Genomic DNA, 15,261 nt, shown 5'->3' with positions numbered 1-15,261 from the left:
GAAACAGCCATCTTCTTCCGGCTTTCTCATCTTACTTGGGTTCACCGCAATGCTGGTTTGGTCACCCTTTTCCACTTCCTCTTCTCACTCACTCACTCATTCCTCTCCCAATTATGCTGCAGTTAAGTCTTTCATCATCATATTTTTGCATCTGATCTCAGACCTTCCTTTTCTCATTCCATCCAGCAGTCCAATGTCCATCATTAATTTTGCTACATTTCCATTAACCAATACATGTTATTATATTAACCCCTAATTCATGAGTCAACCTTTTAAGAACATCGGAGCAGGAGGCCATTCAGCCAATCAAGCCTGCTCCACTATTCAATACAACCATCACTGATCATCCACTGCATTGCCTTATTCCCATACTATTCACATCTTGTCAGCTGGAAATCTGTCAATCTCGACTTTAAACATGACTCAGCTTACATAATCCTCTGGGGTAGAGAATTCTGAAGATTCACAACACACCAAGTGAAACAAAATTTTCTTTATCTCTGTCCCAAGTAGTTTTCCCCTTATTTTATAGAGCCATAGAGATGTACAGCATTTTGAAACCATCCTCTACTTTTATACTCCACAACAGGAGAAATATCTTATTTACATCTCCCCATCACTTGAAGTACTCTGCAAGTTTCAATTTGATCACCCTCATTCTTCTCAGTTCTAAAGAATGCACACCCAGTTTTTCTCATCTCTTTTCATAGGACAGTGCCCATCATCCCCAAATCAAGTCTGGTGTATCTTCTTTACACCTTCTCTACTCAATAATATCCTTGCTCACATAAGGGGACCAAAACTGAACACAGTACTCCAAATGTAACCAAAACAATGTTCAATACTACTGAAGCAAAGAGTGTTCTACCCTGTCCACAAATTCTGTGTGATCAAGGCTAATATACTACTGGCCTTATCACTAGTATGTTATCCTTTAGTGACTTACTGACAAGGTCACCCAGGTCTCTTTGTACACACACTTCATTTACTCTTACTGTTCAAGCTAAACTCTGCACTCATAAAGACCACATCTTTTTAGTTTCCTTATTTTGTATGATGCACTAAAATAGGAAAAGGACTGCTTTAATCCAAAGATTGTGGATGACTTTTAGAAACAAGTTCCTGGAGGTCATTGAGACTTGTACCTACATTGTTGTTTTGCTCAAGCATGCCTCACCTGGAAACAGACCATTGATTGGGTTTTCAAGTTGGATCAGTTGAGAGAACCTGGAGTTATCAGCATGACAAGATGGTTCATAATAAGGTAGACAGTTTGTGCATGAACAATTCAGGCAGTAAGTGCCCAGACTGCAAGAGTTGTTCTCTCCCACAACTTGTTATAAGCATGTTGCCCTAACCAGTGACTGAAAAACTGAACAATTAAAGTATCAAACCCTTCCTGCCCATACCTTCAGCAAAGAACTGAATGGACTTGGATACAAAGATCAAAAATCAGAAGGACTTGGAAGAAGCAAACAGGATGCCTCATTGAATCTGGTGCTAATGAACTGTGTTTCCCCTAACACTCATATTTGTTTGTCTGTGACTGTGTATGTGTGTGTAGGGGTTTAAAAAGGGGGTTAGAATTTCAGATGGCAGAGTTGTACATCAACCACTCATACTTTGTGTTTCCTGGGGTTAGGTGATTTATTTGTAAATAAATAAGTTCAGACAATTAGTCAGCGACTTCTGTTAGCCTGAGTCCAAACAGGCAAATTGGAGATGCTAATTAATTTGAATAAATCAATTTTCATAACAATATTGCAAGCAGTGGGTTTGAGTATCAGCACACTCTCCCACGTGGGCTGTGGTAATGTTTGCAGGGATGTACTTCTGAGGCTCGATAAGGCTCTGGTCAGACCCCTAGGCATACATGCACAGTTTTGGAACCCATATCTCAGGAAGGATGTACCGGTCCTGGAGCATGTTCAGAGCAGATTCATGAGAATGGTCCCAGGAATTAAAAGCTTAACAAATGAGGGACATCTGAGAAATCTGGGTCTGTACTCGATGGAGTTTAGAAGGATGGGGGGGGGTGGAAATTGAATTGAAACTTACAGAATATTGAATAGTCTGGACAGCATGGTCATTGGGAAGATATTTCCATTGATAGGAGAGACTAGGACCTGAGGGCACAGCCTTAAGAGTAAAGGGAAGACCTTTTAGAACAGAGATAAAGAGAAACTTCTTCAGCCACAGCGTGCTGAATTGATGGAATTCATTGCCACAGAAGGATGTGGAGGCCAGTTCATTGAATATATCTAAGTGAAATAGATATGTTCTTGAGTATAAAGGGGATCAAGGATTACAGGGAGAAAGCAGGAGAATGGGGTTGAGGCACTTATCAGCCATGATTGAATGGCGGAGCAGACTCGATGGACTGAATGGTCTAATTTCTGTTCCTATGTCTTATGCTTTAATCCCCCCAACCAAAATGGATAACCTCACATTTTTCCACATTATATTTCATCGGCCATGTTCTTGCCCTATCCTGTCCAAGTTTTCTTGGAGCCTCTTCACATCTTCTTCATTGCGGACATTCCCACTTTACTTTGTGTCATTTGCAAACTTAGAAACATATTATTTGGTCTCTGCATTCAAATCAATGACATACTGCGAATCAAAGTGGCACTTACCAAGTTCCTTTATCTACCAGACTAGTTATATCCCGAAAGACGAATTCTTTTCAAGAGCAATTTCCTTCACTGAAACCATGATGGTGATATCTGATCATACAATGATTTTTAACAGTTATTGTTAAGACTTCCTTAAAAATAGATTCCATTATTTTTCCAATGAACAAGGTCAGTTGAAATAGCCTGTAGTTTGCCCTCTTCCACCTTCCTTTCTTGAATAGCAAAATTATATCTGCTAACTTCCAATCCACTGGGAATATTCTCGAACAAAGGAATTTTGGCAAGTTATGATTAATGCATTCCTTGTTAGCTCTTTAGAACCTTGGAATGGATCTATCAAGGGCATGGTCTATTGCTAGCTTTTCATTCGATAACTTTTGCTATGTTTTCTCTACTGATATTAATTACCCAAAGTAATTCAATCATATTAGCCCCTTAGTTACCTTCTGATTTTATACAATTTATGCTTTCAACTGTAAAGAGACTCAAATATTTGTTAAACATAACTGCCAATTTCACATGTTCCATGGTAATTTCTGTCTCTGCTTCTAAGGAACTAATGTTTATTTTAACTACTTTCCTTTTATGTACTTGTCAATGTTTCTACAATCCTAGCTATTTGCTCCCATATTAATGTTTCCTTTTCAAACAACCTTTTAGATGCCCTTTGAAGGTTTCTGAAACTTTTAACATCATTAAGCTTGCTAACATCATTCACGACATTTTATTTCTCTTCCACTTCTCTCATACTGCCCTCAACTTCTCTAAGCCATAAAAAGATCCATTGTGCTTTTCTTAAGTGGAATAAATTGGTTGGAGATTTAAGTCATTACTTGGATTTTCCCAATGTTTATTTTCTACCATACCTTTCACAGTATTCCCACCAACAACTTTATCTCTCGTTATGCCCATGTAAATGATTGCGTTTAAAATCAAGAATATTGTTTTTGACATGAGTATCTTATTCTCAAACATAGCATGGAATTCAAGGACCGTTAACTATGAGATAACAAATTATATTACCTGCCTCATCACACACCAATAGACCTAAAAAAAAAGATTTATTCCCAATTTGATCCATCAATGCATTGTTCCTGGAAGCAGTCACAAAGACATTCTACAAATTCATAAAACCATGGGCTTGTATCAAAAGTAAGGGAACTGCCAGGCAGCCACATTCGGTGACTCCTTTTGATTCTGCTAATATAGGAGCAGAATTAGGCCATTCAGCCTATTCTGTCTGCTCTACCATTTAATCATGGATGATACGTTCCTCAACCCCACTCTCCTGCCTTCTCCCTGTAATCCCTGACCCCCTTTGTGATATTAAAGTTCTAAGGTTTACAATAACTGTTCATGGAATGAAAGAATGAAAAGAGATAAGCTGTAACACACCAAGGAAGTAACAATAACACTGGAATAAGCTATTAAGGCACAAGGACAAACTTATCCAGGAATTGAAAGCAATTAATCACGTTTGGGAAAAGGAATTGAAGTGACAGGAGTAAAACTGATTTGATATGTGCTTGATTACTGGCTACTTTATTGCTATCTTATTTCATATTACTAGCTAGCTTACCCTCATATTTCATCTTCTCCTACCTTAAGGCTTTGCTGGTTTTAAAAGGCTTCCCACTAATGTTCATCACATTGTATGCGTTTTCTTTTTTTTTCTTGTTTATAATATTTTATTAAACAAACTACAGAACAGTTTACAAAAAACAGTTAACATTTACAGGTGTATACAATAGCAATTTTACAGGGTAGAGGAGCAGCAAAGCTAGGCCCCAAATCCTACCGTTCAATCAGTTTGCAGGGAGATGAGGACAAACCACAAATCCTAGTTTCAAATATAAAGAGACAGCAACAATGACCTTTATACAAAAGACAATCCAGTTACATATAAAAAAAAAGGGCAGACAATACAGATCCAGCAAGCCCCCGTCCCTCCCACCTTCTGGCCACTCTAAGACAGCCCGCCCTACACACCTTCTGGCTCCCAATTCACCCCATGCCCCTTCCAGTTCTCGGTCCGCCCTGACACACCTTTCGACCAGCTCTAGGACAGCCCACCCCAGTACCTGCCCAGGGTGACAGAGGTCAGGACGGCCTGCCCACCTTCCAGCTTCACTAACCACCCTCAGCACCTTTCGACCACCTCTGGGGCAGCCCACCCTGGTACCTGTCCAGGGTAACAGCGCCGAGGATGACTACCTGCCTTCTGGCTCTCGGTCTGCCCCTACGAACCATTGGGCTCTCACCCACCCAGATGCGCCATCCAGCCAGTGGACTATCCTGGCACACCTTCCGGCCACCTCTAGGACAGTCCGTCCCCTTCCCTGGGACGACAGCGTGCAGGGCAGCCCACCAGCCTTCCGGATCTCAGCCTGCGTCTATGCACCTTCTGGCTCTCAGCTGCTCTGACACACCTTTCGACCACCTCTTGAACAGCCCGTCCCGATTAGCCCTTCTCGAGACAACAGCGCTCAGAACAGCCTACCCATCATCTGGCTCTCGGGGCGACTGGCATCAGGGTGGCCTACCCACCCTCTGGCTTTCGGGACAGCCTACCAACCTTCAGGTTCACAGGATGGCCTACCCACCCTCTGGTTCTTGGGGTAACACCTTTCAAGACGACCCATGAGCCTCCCAGCTCACAGTAAGGCCTGCCAGGCCCAGGGACACGCAAGACAGTGCAGGTGATAGACCCAACAAACAACACAATACAGTTAATTACCAAAAAACAGAGTCCTTTCTGGTACACAGTCCAAATCTATAGAGTCTTCAAAACATAGAAATTTCCAGGAACAGAGTCCACTCCAGTATACAATGTGCATTGTCAGAAATAGAGTCTGCTCCAAACCGCAGAGTCCATTGCTAAAAACAGAGTCTGCAACCAAGGGCAGAGTACACTCCTGAAGGCAGCAAATGCACACCCCCACAGCACACAGGTGTTCAGTCTCCATGGAGTCCTGGCCCAGCCTTGGAAAACCAGGCCCACTCACAGGAACATAGTACATTGTACAGGTGCAGTTAACTCACAGGAGTTTAGTCCACTCCTGAAGCAAAGGTCTTCTCCTAAACTCCAGGTGCTCACCTCCCAGCACACACACAGGTGTTCAATCTTCAGAGGGCTAAGCCTCTCCACAGGAACAGCTCCTCTGGTGAAACGTATGTCTTCCACAAAGGCTCAGGCCAAACACCAAAAGCAGTGAGGATACATACAAAAAACAAAGAAAACTAAAGTCCAAGGGCTAAGCCCTACCATAAAATCCACATCCTACTTTTCTCAAAAAGTAAAAAAAAGAGAAAAGGAATAACACACCGGCTGTAACCAGCCAGTAAAACAACAACCCCCTAATGAGAATTGAGTTACACCTGAAACACATTATGTGCATCAGGAGTTTAACAATCAGTCCTCACTACAAGGAATGCCAGTTAACAAACTGACTAAATAATTCAGCCAGTTCAGAAATCAGGTTTCCCCCTCCAAAAAAAGGAAGCAGAAACTAACAGTAACATACTGACTGTGTTACCAGCCAGCATAGAGTCAGTCCCCCTATGTATGGTTTTTCTTATGCTTTGATGTTGTCCCCACTTCCCCCGGCCGCCATGGTTGTGTTGCCCTCCCCTTCATACATTTTTTCTTCCTCGGGATGAATTTCTGCTGTGCTTCCCAACTTAACCCCAGAAACTTCTGCCATTGTTGCTCTGCTGTCTTCCCTGTTCGGCTCCCCTTTCAACCAATCAACTCTAACCAGCTCCTTCCTCATGTGTTTGTACTTACTTTTACTCAATTGTAACACCATTACATCTGATTCCAGCTTCTCCTGTCCCCAAGAGATTCTTTACCTTAAGCTCCCCAATCAACTCTGCCTCATCTTCCAAACTACCTATCTTTGTCAATTAGATTTGTCCAGTCCATATAAGAGCCGAGTGCCCATGATTACAGCATTGTCTTTGTGTGGACTGTTATGTGCTTAGTGAGTTTTGAGATTTGTAGCTCAGGTTGAGGTTCTGGATGTAGGTTTGCTCACTGAACTGGAAGGTTCATTTCCAGACGTTTCGTCACCCTACTAGGTAACATCTTCAGTGGGCCTCAGGCGAAACACTGCACACGATTCCTGCTTTGTGTTTGGCTTTCTTTGGTTGGTGATGTCATTTCCTGTGGTGATGTTATGTGCTTCTCACTTGGTGACTACTGTCTGCCATGGGCTTGCACCAATAGTGGAGGTGGTGCCAGGCAGCCACATGAAGTGCCACTCTTGATTTTGCTGACAAAATGGAGTCAATTTGAGCTGCAAAATTAGAACTGCCTGTCTGTCTGCTGGGATCAGCTGAAATAGCAGGTCTTCACGATGCAGCAGTGAGTAACTAAGACAAAGTATCTCCAATGGAGTTCAATATCAGACTCAGTCCCATCAACCCCTCCCCCCCCCCACACAATTACTTTGTATCAGAAGGATTTCCTATTACATAAACCTGCAGAAAAGCACACATACCAAAGTGTTTTGAACAGCAATTTTTTTACCGTCTGTACAAATGAGGATTTAATGCAAATTGACAGGTGGCTTTTTGTTATACTACACAAAGACCAGGACAAGAGTAAATTAGTTCACACAGAGTGAACAGGAAACCAAAACATCCCAACAAATTCAAACTTAGGCCTCAGGATTGAAAGGAATCGTGAATTCAGTAAATTGCACATTTAGAGGATAGGGAGTGTGTTTTTTTTTCTCTGCTCACAAGTGATAAGGAACCATGGGTTGACCTGAAATGTGGCCAAGTGACTTGTTTATCAGAATTGAATTTCAAAGTATTTTTAAAAATATGAGATGTCAACAAAACAAAAAAAAAATCATGGGATGAAGGCATCACCTGCTAGGCCAGCATTTATTGCCCACCCTAATTACCCATAGTCAAGAGTTAAGAGTCAACTACATTGCTGTGGGTCTGGAGTTACACGTAGGCCAGACCAGGTCAGGATAGCAGTTTCCTTCCCTAAAGGATATTAGTGACCACATACATTCTTCTAATGATTGATTCATACTGACACAAAAGTAAAATATCACCTGATTTTATTTGCACTCTTGTAAACGTCTTCAAGTAGTATTGGCAAACCTATGATCTCACTACCCTACTAATAAGAGGCATATTTAAACCGGTGATAGATTAAGAAATGATATGTCAAGCTTAAGAGATTAAAAGATCATTCCTGTTCCTATTTCACTAGTTAAATCTTGCTGAAGACATTTGGTTCATAATTGTTTTTTTGAAAAAGTGGGGCAAAAAAATTAGTTAGACACGAAACATTTGACTCAAGTTTGTATCTGAGCAAGCATCCTTGTGCTGTGCTTACAAAAAAAATGCTCATGGCTCAATGAGTTTAAGTCCGAGTGGTGGAATTCATTCTAAAAATATGATCAGAGTCGAGAGTGTGGTGCTGGAAAAGCACAGCAGGTCAGTCAACATCTGAGGAACAGGAGAATCAACGTTTCGAGCATAAGCCCTTCATTAGGAAGAGCTTATTCCAGATGAAAGGCTTATGCCCAAAACATCGATTCTCCTGCCCCTTGGATGCTGTCTGACCTGCTGTGCTTTTCCAGTACCACACTCTCAACTCTGACCTCCAGCATCTGCAGTCCTCACTTTCTACTAAAAATATGATAAGATTAAATTCTCGCTAATTGCTAAAGACACTATTGTTTCAAGGGTAAGATCAACCACTATTCAATTGCATCAGATTAGTTCCAGCAGAAAGTCGAATGGTGTGAATTCATGAAGTATTCTTAAAGTGCAATTAAAGAATTGAGGAAAAGATGAAAGATTACATGTAGAAACTTACTGTATCGTAATAAGAAGTAATTTCATAACAAATTCAAACAAATACAATATAGCTCCCTATTTGATTTTTTCAACAATTAAATGCAACACATGTCAATCTTGATGAAAATCATGCAAATTTTAAAATATCATAGAACAGTCATCCAGATTTGATTCTAAAGAAAGAGAATGATATGCAAGTATATATTTGACAGATGGAAATTTCGTCAAATTATTATGCCTTCACAGTCTCCCTCTCCACACAGAAGCACATGCTTCTGAGTAGCAATGGAAATTCCTGTTATCACCATGAAATCTGCTTCAAAACCAATTGCTGGAAGACTGATTGAATCAATGCATTTATAATAATTTATATTCCCACTGCATTAAATTGATAAGACTGATCAATCAACCCATCAAAACAAGTGATTGTGTTTACCAAGCTCTTGCTCAACCACATGAACTTATCAGCTAACTCTATTTCATTTGAGATTTCAAAATAATGCAGCTTTTGTACATTTTAAACCAACCAATCAGCACCATTAACGCTGAGAAACATTGTGCAAAGTGAACAGGTCAATTCCCACCCCCAGCTACTCCAAGCCTACAAACGAAGCTAGATTCTGGACGCCAGGATTGCTGACTGCAGATCATTAAAAAAAACACTGGGACATCTCTCCTTGACCTGATCTTGCAACGCTGAGGCACAATGTTTCAAAATAGATACAAATGAAAAGAGTATTTTGAAATATATTTACAATATATTAATTGGGAAATTGAGGAAAATTTATCTGGATCAATGCATAATTCTAAAGTTGTCGAGAAGTATTTTAAAGCATTTAAATATTTAATCCATTCAATGATTGTTTTAGCAGGAACATTTTGCAAACAACCGCTGTTTATTGTCTGAACTGTAAAGATACAAATAAATACGTGTACAGGGCATGCTTGGAAATCCTTAAATTAACAATAATAATCTACTGTATTTGTTCAGTAATGGAGAACGACGATGGGAGGGAATTGCTGTTTTTCGCCCCGTGTCAGGCCATAAATTTCATTTCAGTTGCTGTTAAAAATTGAGATAGGGACTCAGACTTGTTCGTCTTCCTTCTGGGGAAGGAACCAGTGAACTTCGTGTACTTCATTCTGAATTCAGATTAAATCGGTAAACGTCAATAAAAACCCGAAGTGTCCTCATTTACCAAACTAAAATGAATGGGGCTATTTGATGGAGGAGGGGGACAGTACTTTATGATGGTATTCAAGAGGCCGAGCAGCTTGTCGGCTGTTAATGGGAGGGAATGGAAAGAAAGGGTGGAAAGGGAAGGGGAGGGCCGGCCTGTCTCTTTGCTGCATTCCCCGCCACTGACTGTGCAAATGCCCGCATCCATCAGCCGGGACACGGGGAGGCTTCCGCGGCCGCCGCCGTCCACCTACCTGTCCCGAAAGCCTTGGCCACCAGCCACGAAAGGCTGCAGGCGATTTTGGCTCTGGAGAAATCAAAGTGATCGAACGCTTTGATGGCAGGGACAATGAAAGTCTTCTTCATCTCCCTGCTCGCTTCTGTCACGTCGCCCATCATCAAGCCGGTGCTGAGTGTCCTCGTTTCCTCTCTCTCTTCTGCTCTTTCACTCAAGATTCGCCCTCTGGCAAAGCCTGCATGATCCTTGCAAAATCGCCCGAACCTCCTTTTCAAATCATCCACCAGTTCCAGGGAATGTTGCTTTTGTGTCAGGTTGGTTTTTTCCACCCTCCCCTCCAAAAGAAAACCCTTTTCCTTGCTGTTATTGTTAAAATAAAAAGGTTCAGAGTACTTGCAAAGACATCCTCTCCTCTTTCACCCACCCCTCCCCAGCCAGGTAGAGGGGGACTCCGTCTCCAATCGCTTTCTTCCCCCTCCCGCCTCAAGCCCTCAGCGCTGCTTCACGGCAACAACAAGCCGGGACTCGCTGCTCCCGCTCCCGGCCGCTCCCATCCTCAGTCAGTCTCGTCTCCCTGTCACTGCGCTGCTGCTGTGCAGCACCAGCAGCCGCTGCGCGCTCCTGCCCCTGCGAGGCGCGTTCCCGACAGCGCGCGCGCGCGCACTCCAGCTGCAGCTTTGTTGGTCATCCGTCCCAGTCCGACGGCGAGCAATCTTGAACACGGGGAGGAGTGAGGGTAACGCGTTAGTTCCCATCTCTGCATTTGCTGGGCTCCTAGGTCGTGGCTACTTTTCATCAACGTATTTCTGCGCGGGTCATAATAAATAAGTGTTTGCTGTAAACACACTGTATTTCAATTTCATTCATTGCCCGCAACATAGCTTGGGTCGCCACCCTCACCGTCCGCAACTTTTCCTTTGACAAACTCTTAACGACTGCAATAAATTATGCACGCACACATACAAAAGTAGGCGTTGTGTTTTTCTTTCCCCGAGGAAGCCCATGTCACATTTTTTGGACGTGTCGGGCTATTTCACCGTGAGCGATGTTACATTGGCTTGAAAGAAACCCAACTATCGAATTGGGAGCCGCGTGAAAGCGACATAACGCTGCTGTCACAACGCAGGCATATCTGCGGAACGGTACCGTGTACATCAATACTCCAATAAAAAGGAAAACTACCTCCAATTTGCATCGTGCACGAATTTTTAAAATCCAATCCTATAGCAAATTTCCTGGTTTTCATGTAATTTATGCAAAAGTGGCAGATGCTGGTTCAAACCTTTACTGGAAATATTTCAGCCATGTTCGACGATTCAAGTTTACTCCAGTTAGCAACAGCTATGGATGGTGAGACTGAGCAACATGAAACATTAATTGTTATCAATTTTCCGCCTCAGTTTATATTTTTGTCCTGCTCGCTAATGCGAATGTGACACTAAGCACAGAACAATTTATAAACACCTGGATTTATACTTTGATATTGTGACATACTAAGTGACAAACTTGTGAATTAGTGTCCATCCGATGGCGAATCGTTCACACTCCAAAATCTAGTCTGCATTTACCATACACTAAAATTAGTTAAAATCAATTAGGTAAAGATGTAAATACAATTAGTTTAATGGACCATTGTATTCAACTGTGGTTTGTTCCTTGGGCACCAGGTGCTTTCATGATTACTCATTAGGTTATAGCTGTTTACTGTATGTTTATAATGTTACGGATTAAATATTTTCATCATGTGATAAAAATTCAGAAAAATACTATTTCATAAAATACAATTATATATTTTTACTTTAAAATATAAATAATACAAGGGTTTAGAAATTGTACCTCGGACAAGAATGAATGACTCTTCAGCACTCACTTTCAGAAACCCAGTGAAAATGAATGTTTTTTATATAAGTCTTCTTTAAAAACATCGTATCTATTTTGATTAAAGGAAACAACAATCAAACGTAATTATAAAATTCAGTGTGTTCAAACAACTCTTTCCTGATTAAGGTTAAAATGATTTTGTTTTAAAGGAATAATTAAAATATAATAAAATTGAACTTATATTAAAGTTGTAGCACCAATTATCTATTTTGATGTTTGTAATAATTTTATTGATAATGAAGAGATATTGTCATTATAATTTTAAATTTCTTACGTTAAGCAAAAATTAGGAATCATGTGACTAAAGAGGTTTGCAAATGTTTTCGCCCCAATGTAATAAAACATTTATAAGTACATGGGAGACATGGGTGTGTTTCCTGGTACCTGATTCACAGTCACATTGTGGACAATATAAGGAGACTATATATGCCATTAATTTTTTTTAAAAAAGGAAGATGTTGCTCAGAAGGTAACTGTGTAATGTTGAAACTAAATTTTGTAAAGTATTTAAATGGGAATGAAAATCAAATTCATTTGTTTCTATTCAATGTGCTCCCCTCAACTGAGCTCAAGAAAATATGGCATCAATAGAAAATTGACTTTCATTAAGTATCATTAGTCTTCCAGCCACTTAGAAACAGAATAACATGAGTATGTATTTCTTGCATTGTTCTGGTGATGTAAGTTCTGGGGCAAATCCAAATGCAACATTATAGTTGCTCTATTTACTATGAGGGAGACCAAAATCTTCAACCAATTTTGAGTTATTAAATCTACTTTGAGAAAAATAATGATTCAGTTATTGTTTAATGATACTTATAATCAGGAAAATGCACAAAGTTATGCCAAGTTTTAATTATATTTTTATTATTAACAACTGCATTTGCAATGTGAGAGTAACAGATGGCTTGTACTTCCAGTTCCATTCAATGGACTCCAACCATCCTAGGTGAAGCTTATCATGGTGACATAAGATTAGTGAGCTGTTTCAACACAGTTCCTCTCTTAGTGGTTTGGAAAGCCCTGCATGAAGAAACACAGATCAGGACTTTCATCTTAACAATTAGATGACACTGGACACTGAGCACATTCAACACTTTTTTTGAGGGGGTAATTTTAACTTTTGATTAGATTGGATTACCTACAGTATGGAAATGGGTCCTTCAGGGAGGAGAAAGTCAGGATTGCAGATGCTGGTCATCAGAGCTGAAAAATGTGTTGCTGGAAAAGTGCAGCAGGTCAGGCAGCATCCAAGGAGCAGGAGAATCGAATGGTTCCTTCAGTCCATGCCGACCCTCTGAAGAGTAACCCACCCCTCACATTCACCTCTGACTATGGGCAATTTAGCATGACCAATTCACCTAACCTGCATATCTTTGGCTTGTGGGAGGAATCCAGAGCACCTGGAGGAAACCCACGCAGACACGGGGAGAATGTGCAAACTCCACACAGTCAGTCAACCAAGACAGGAATTGAACCTGGGTCCCTGGCGCTGTGAGGCAGCAGTACTAACCATGTCCCCATTCTACCATTTTGATAGAATGCAAAGTGAACTAACTGCCTATTATACAGTCCAACATTTTCTTTCAACAAAGTTAATTGAAAGGAAAATTGGAGAGATGAATTTTTGGAATTTGATCTGTCTGCTTTACAGTCTTGTCCCGGCCTATCACCCTCACCTTAACCTCCTTCCACCTATTGCATTTCCAACGCCACTCTGCCAAGTCCCTCCTCCCTACCTTTTATCTTAGCCTGCTGGGCATATTTTCCTCATTCCTACAGAAGGGCTCATGCCCGAAACGTCGATTCTCCTGCTCCTTGGATGCTGCCTGACCTGCTGCGCTTTTCCAGCAACACATTTTCAGCTCTGAACACCTCACTGAGGTCCATATAGATCACATCTACGCTCAGCCTCATCAATCCTCTTTGTTACTTCCTCAAAAAACTCAATCAAGCTTGTGAGACATGATTTCCCATGCATAAAACTATGTTGACTATCCCTAATCAGTCCTTGCCTTTCCAAATACATGTACATTCTGTCCCTCAGGATTCCCTCCAACAACGTGCCCACCACCGTGGTCAGGCTCACCGGTCTATAGTTCCCTGGCTTGACTTTACCGCTCTTCTTAAACAGTGGCACCACGTTTGCCAACCTCCAGTCTTCCGGCACCTCATCTGTGACTATTGATGATACAAATATCTCAGCAAGAGGCCCAACAATCACTTCTCTAGCTTCCCACAAAGTTCTCAGGTACCCCTGATCAGATCCTGGGGATTTTTCCACTTTTATGGGTTTCAAGACATCCAACAAACCTCCTCCTATAATATGGACATTTTGCAAGAGGGACTGTATTGTTGAAGAGGAGAGTATGAAACAAATTGGAAAGCTAGAGGAGATACTTGTTAGGAAGTTGGGCATTTTGAAAAACTTGAGGATAAATAAGTCCCCCGGGCCTGATGGGATATATCCTAGGATTATGTGGGAAGCAAGAGAGGAAATTGCAGAGTCGTTGGCAATGATCTTTTCATGGCGAATGTTGTGCCCCGTTCAAAAAAGGGAATAGGGATAACCCCGGGAATTACAGGCCAGTTAGTCTTACTTCGGTGGTAGGCAAAGTAATGGAAAGCGTACTGAGGGATAGGATTTATGAGTATCTGGAAAGACACTGCTTGATTAGGGATAGCCAGCACGGATTTCTGAGGGGTAGGTCTTGCCTTACAAGTCTTATTGAATTCTTTGAGGAGGTGACCAAGCATGTGGATGAGGGTAGAGCAGTGGATGTAGTGTACATGGATTTTAGTAAGGCATTTGATAAGGTTCCCTATGGTAGGTTTATGAGGAAAGTCAGGAGGCATGGGATAGTGGGAAATTTGGCCAGTTGGATAGAGGACGGGCTAACCGGTCGAAGTCAGAGAGAGGTGGTAGATGGTGAATATTCAACTTGGAGCCCAGTTACAAATGGAGTTCCGCAGGGATCAGTTCTGGGTCCTCTGCTGTTTGTAATTTTTATTAATGACTTGGAAGAGGGAGTCGAAGGGTGGGTCAGTAAATTTGCAACGATACGAAGATTGGTGGAGTTGTGGATAGTGAGGAGGGCTGTTGTCGGCTGCAAAGGGACTTAGATATGATGCAGAGTTGGGCTGAGGAGTGGCAGATGGAGTTCAACCCTGTCAAGTGTGAGGTTGTCCATTTTGGAAGGACAAATAAGAATGTGGAATACAGGGTTAACTGTAGGATTCTTAGTAAGGTGGAAGAGCAGAGGGATCTTGGGGTCTATGTTCATAGCTCTTTGAAAGTTGCCACTCAGGTGGATAGAGCTTGTAAGAAGGCCTATGGTGTATTAGCGTTCATTAGTAGAGGGATCGAATTCAAGAGTCGTGAGGTGATGTTGCAGCTGTACAGGACCTTGGTAAGGCCACATTTGGAGTACTGTGTGCAGTTCTGGTCGCCTCATTTTAGGAAAGATGTGGAAGCTTTGGAAAGGGTGCAGAGGAGATTT

The 15,261-nt window shown here is 41.6% G+C and overlaps 1 protein-coding gene across 1 annotated transcript in view; it reads right to left on the bottom strand.

Annotated features, from left to right (window-relative positions):
- The window catches only part of camsap2a (calmodulin regulated spectrin-associated protein family, member 2a), a 166,807-nt gene extending 156,290 nt beyond the window's left edge, over positions 1-10,517 (bottom strand). The window contains exon 1 of the mRNA XM_060830206.1: positions 9,897-10,517. Coding sequence (XP_060686189.1) covers positions 9,897-10,041 — 145 coding nt within the window. The 5' untranslated portion in view covers positions 10,042-10,517. The remainder of the gene's footprint in view (positions 1-9,896) is intronic.
- Positions 10,518-15,261: the final 4,744 nt, after the last annotated feature.

This window comes from Hemiscyllium ocellatum, chromosome 9 (genome assembly GCF_020745735.1).
Source record: "Hemiscyllium ocellatum isolate sHemOce1 chromosome 9, sHemOce1.pat.X.cur, whole genome shotgun sequence".
NCBI lineage: Eukaryota > Metazoa > Chordata > Chondrichthyes > Orectolobiformes > Hemiscylliidae > Hemiscyllium > Hemiscyllium ocellatum.
Note: the sequence above shows the minus strand (reverse complement) of the source record. Positions and strands in the feature narration are given on the sequence as shown.